This window comes from Frankliniella occidentalis, unplaced genomic scaffold (assembly GCF_000697945.3).
Source record: "Frankliniella occidentalis isolate FOCC.00 unplaced genomic scaffold, Focc_3.1 Scaffold5313, whole genome shotgun sequence".
Classification (NCBI taxonomy): domain Eukaryota; kingdom Metazoa; phylum Arthropoda; class Insecta; order Thysanoptera; family Thripidae; genus Frankliniella; species Frankliniella occidentalis.
Window position 1 is genome coordinate 1 of NW_026272355.1, and position 2,722 is coordinate 2,722.

At 36.8% G+C, this 2,722-nt stretch overlaps 2 protein-coding genes across 2 annotated transcripts; one reads left to right on the plus strand and one right to left on the minus strand.

The window, feature by feature from the left end:
* Window positions 1–19: 19 nt before the first annotated feature.
* LOC113218413 (eukaryotic translation initiation factor 4E type 2) lies at window positions 20–1,266 on the plus strand (the record flags this gene model as incomplete). The annotated part of the gene is given in 4 exon segments (XM_052276981.1): window positions 20–262; window positions 350–502; window positions 596–732; window positions 805–1,266. Coding segments are annotated over 4 exon segments (573 nt in total), but the record flags the coding sequence as incomplete, so codon positions are not given.
* A 246-nt stretch (window positions 1,267–1,512) lies between these two features.
* Window positions 1,513–1,884, minus strand: LOC127752221 (nucleoporin Ndc1-like). The gene has a single exon (XM_052276980.1). It carries the CDS (start codon window positions 1,882–1,884, stop codon window positions 1,513–1,515), a length of 372 nt encoding a protein of 123 aa, XP_052132940.1.
* Between the last annotated feature and the right edge of the window lie 838 nt (window positions 1,885–2,722).

Consider the following 2,722-nt stretch of genomic DNA (forward strand, 5'->3'; position numbering starts at 1 on the left):
ATATACCTTTTCTCTTTAGCCACCTCTAGTCATTCCAGACTCAGACCACAAGTTGCAATGTGCATACTGGCTGTGGTTTAGTCGGAGATCTCCAGGCAAACAGGCATCTCTTCAGAGTTATGATCAAAATCTAAAACTCATTGGGCGCTTTGGATCAGTTGAGCAATTTTGGGCCCTATACAGTCATTTAGTGCACCCCTCAGAACTCCAAAGCCATAGTGATTTCCATCTATTTAAAGTTGGCATCAAACCAATGTGGGAGGTATATAATTGATGATTTCACTATATAATTCAATATAGAACTGAAATCTTTATTAACTTAAACACTTCATTACCATTTTGTTTAAAGGATGAAGCCAACCAAAGAGGTGGAAAGTGGATTGTCCGGCTTCGTAAAGGTCTGGCATCACGCTGCTGGGAGAACCTTGTGTTAGCTATGTTAGGTGAACAATTTATGGTTGGCGAAGAAATTTGTGGAGCTGTTGTTTCTATCCGATTTCAGGTATAGCTCTCTAGCCTACAAGTTTCAGTTCATTTACTTACTTCAGGTAATACTGTTAAAGAATTTTACATCAGAAACATTTTTTCTGTACAGGAGGACATTTTGTCAGTATGGAATAGGACTGCATCAGACCAAGCTACTACTGCAAGAATCCGTGATACATTGAGAAGAGTATTGAATCTGCCGCCAAATACCATTTTGGAGTACAAAACTCATAATGACAGTTTAAAGTAAGTTCAAAAAAACACTAGGAAAATTCAGCTTGAAACTTTTTACTCTAATTCATATTTTATGACTTTCAGGGACAATTCTAGTTTCCGCAATACACACTTCACAAGGTAGCTGGCTACCCATTCAACACATCCCTATCATAAGTTTTTATTTTGGAGCTGTTTTTGTTTTCTTTGTCTATTTTTGGAATGAAGAACAAGTGCCTGTTCATATTTGCTATGCCATAGCAAGTACTTAATACATTGTGACCAACAATCTGCAATCTGCTGTTGGGAAATTCTGTTTAGTTCCGTGATCAAGACAAGACTTACCCTGTGCTCAATCTTGATCTTCTGTCAATTCAAATATTGTCACCTTCAAACATTATCATCGCTATGAAGCTGCTCACAAATGAATGTGCTTGATTTTCCTTGTATAGGATGACTGTCATAGTTCACTGTTATGTTTTCTCAAGCAACTTCAAAACTTACTTGCCCACATCTTTATTGTTAAATTGTTGGATGAGAGGTATCTAATAAATTCTTTAACTTGAATTGTGTTCAGTGTCAAGCTTTATTAACTTATCCATCACAAAATACTGGAAAATAGTATGCATTTACTTGAAAAAAACAAACCACTAATTACATTCAAAATATGACAATTGAGATTTACATCCAAATTAAGTAGCTAAAATTAAGGTAAAATAAAAAAAATTCTCACTGAAACGCATAAGCAAATAGTTTTTAAAATTTGTTCCATTTACTAGTAATTTGAAAACTTTCTCTTTCTAATATTTAAATCTACCCTTCCTTGTACAAAATATAGTTCCCTAAAACTTGTCTGAGATCCTCTGATAAGGGCAAGTCAGACAAATATGGGCCAAATGCATTACACAGAATATACAAACTTCTTTTGACGGCAGATGTAAGAGCAGCTTTCATTCGAATTTCTAATGTCCCTGGGCGCATGGTACGCTTGTGAGAATGCAATGGTAATCGTTCTAAGGCGCTCTTGAGTTGCACAAGTGTTTTAATGATTGCTGGAAGGTCCTTCTGCACTACGCCATACACATCTCTCTTCAATGATGCAGCAGCTAGATGAGCGAGAGCCTGCACACCCCAGGACAAATGCTGACTATGCAAAAGCAAATGTCGAGCATGAGCATCCTCCATCTCTCCAAAAAGTAAATTAATGCCCGGTTTGCGTCGAATCCATTGCAAGACATAAATCAACTAGACAAAAAAAAAAAAAATGAAACAGCAACAGACGGCAGACAGCAGAAAACAACAGACAGTGAGACGGGCGGACGGGAGACAAGCGGACACACCACACCAGTGAACACGGATGGTGGTGTAGTTGTTGTCGGAAAGTTGTGGTATTGTTGCGGTTTTTGAACGTTGTGTAGTTTTACGTGAAGAAAACTTTAAGTTTAGAAACCAGTCCTGTCGATTGTATAGAGCCCATTTTATTTAAACTTTACTCACCAGCTCTACAAATATGTCGAACAAGTTTGACGCGTAAGTACGGTGTTGTTGTCTTTGTGCGTGAGCTCATACTAATCAATTAATTGCAACAGTTTTGATTCTGATTATTTACTGCCTTTTTTTTATTAAGTTTCATCAACTTACGAAAATGTTTTATTATTATCCTTAAAACAGAATAGTGCGGCACGCTATGTTGAGGTTAGGGTGTCAAACTGCCTGTGCATGCTGTTTTCATTTGGCCAACTATGCTTTCAAAACTGTCTTGTCTCAGAATAGTTTTTTTAAGACAGCTCGACTCTTAACCTCTAACCTTACTCTGTCATCAATCTATAACATTCTTATTCTATAACTCTTACGTCTCCCAAAGACAGCTGGTTTTAACTTGGTTTTGATAATCATATGTTTCAGATTGAAAAATAGTGATGATAGTGGTGAGGATGATGTAGGCAAGGATTTACAAAGTGTTGAAAAAGAGCCTTTGGTACGTTACTTACACTATAGTAAATTACAAGGTTATTTTTTGTAA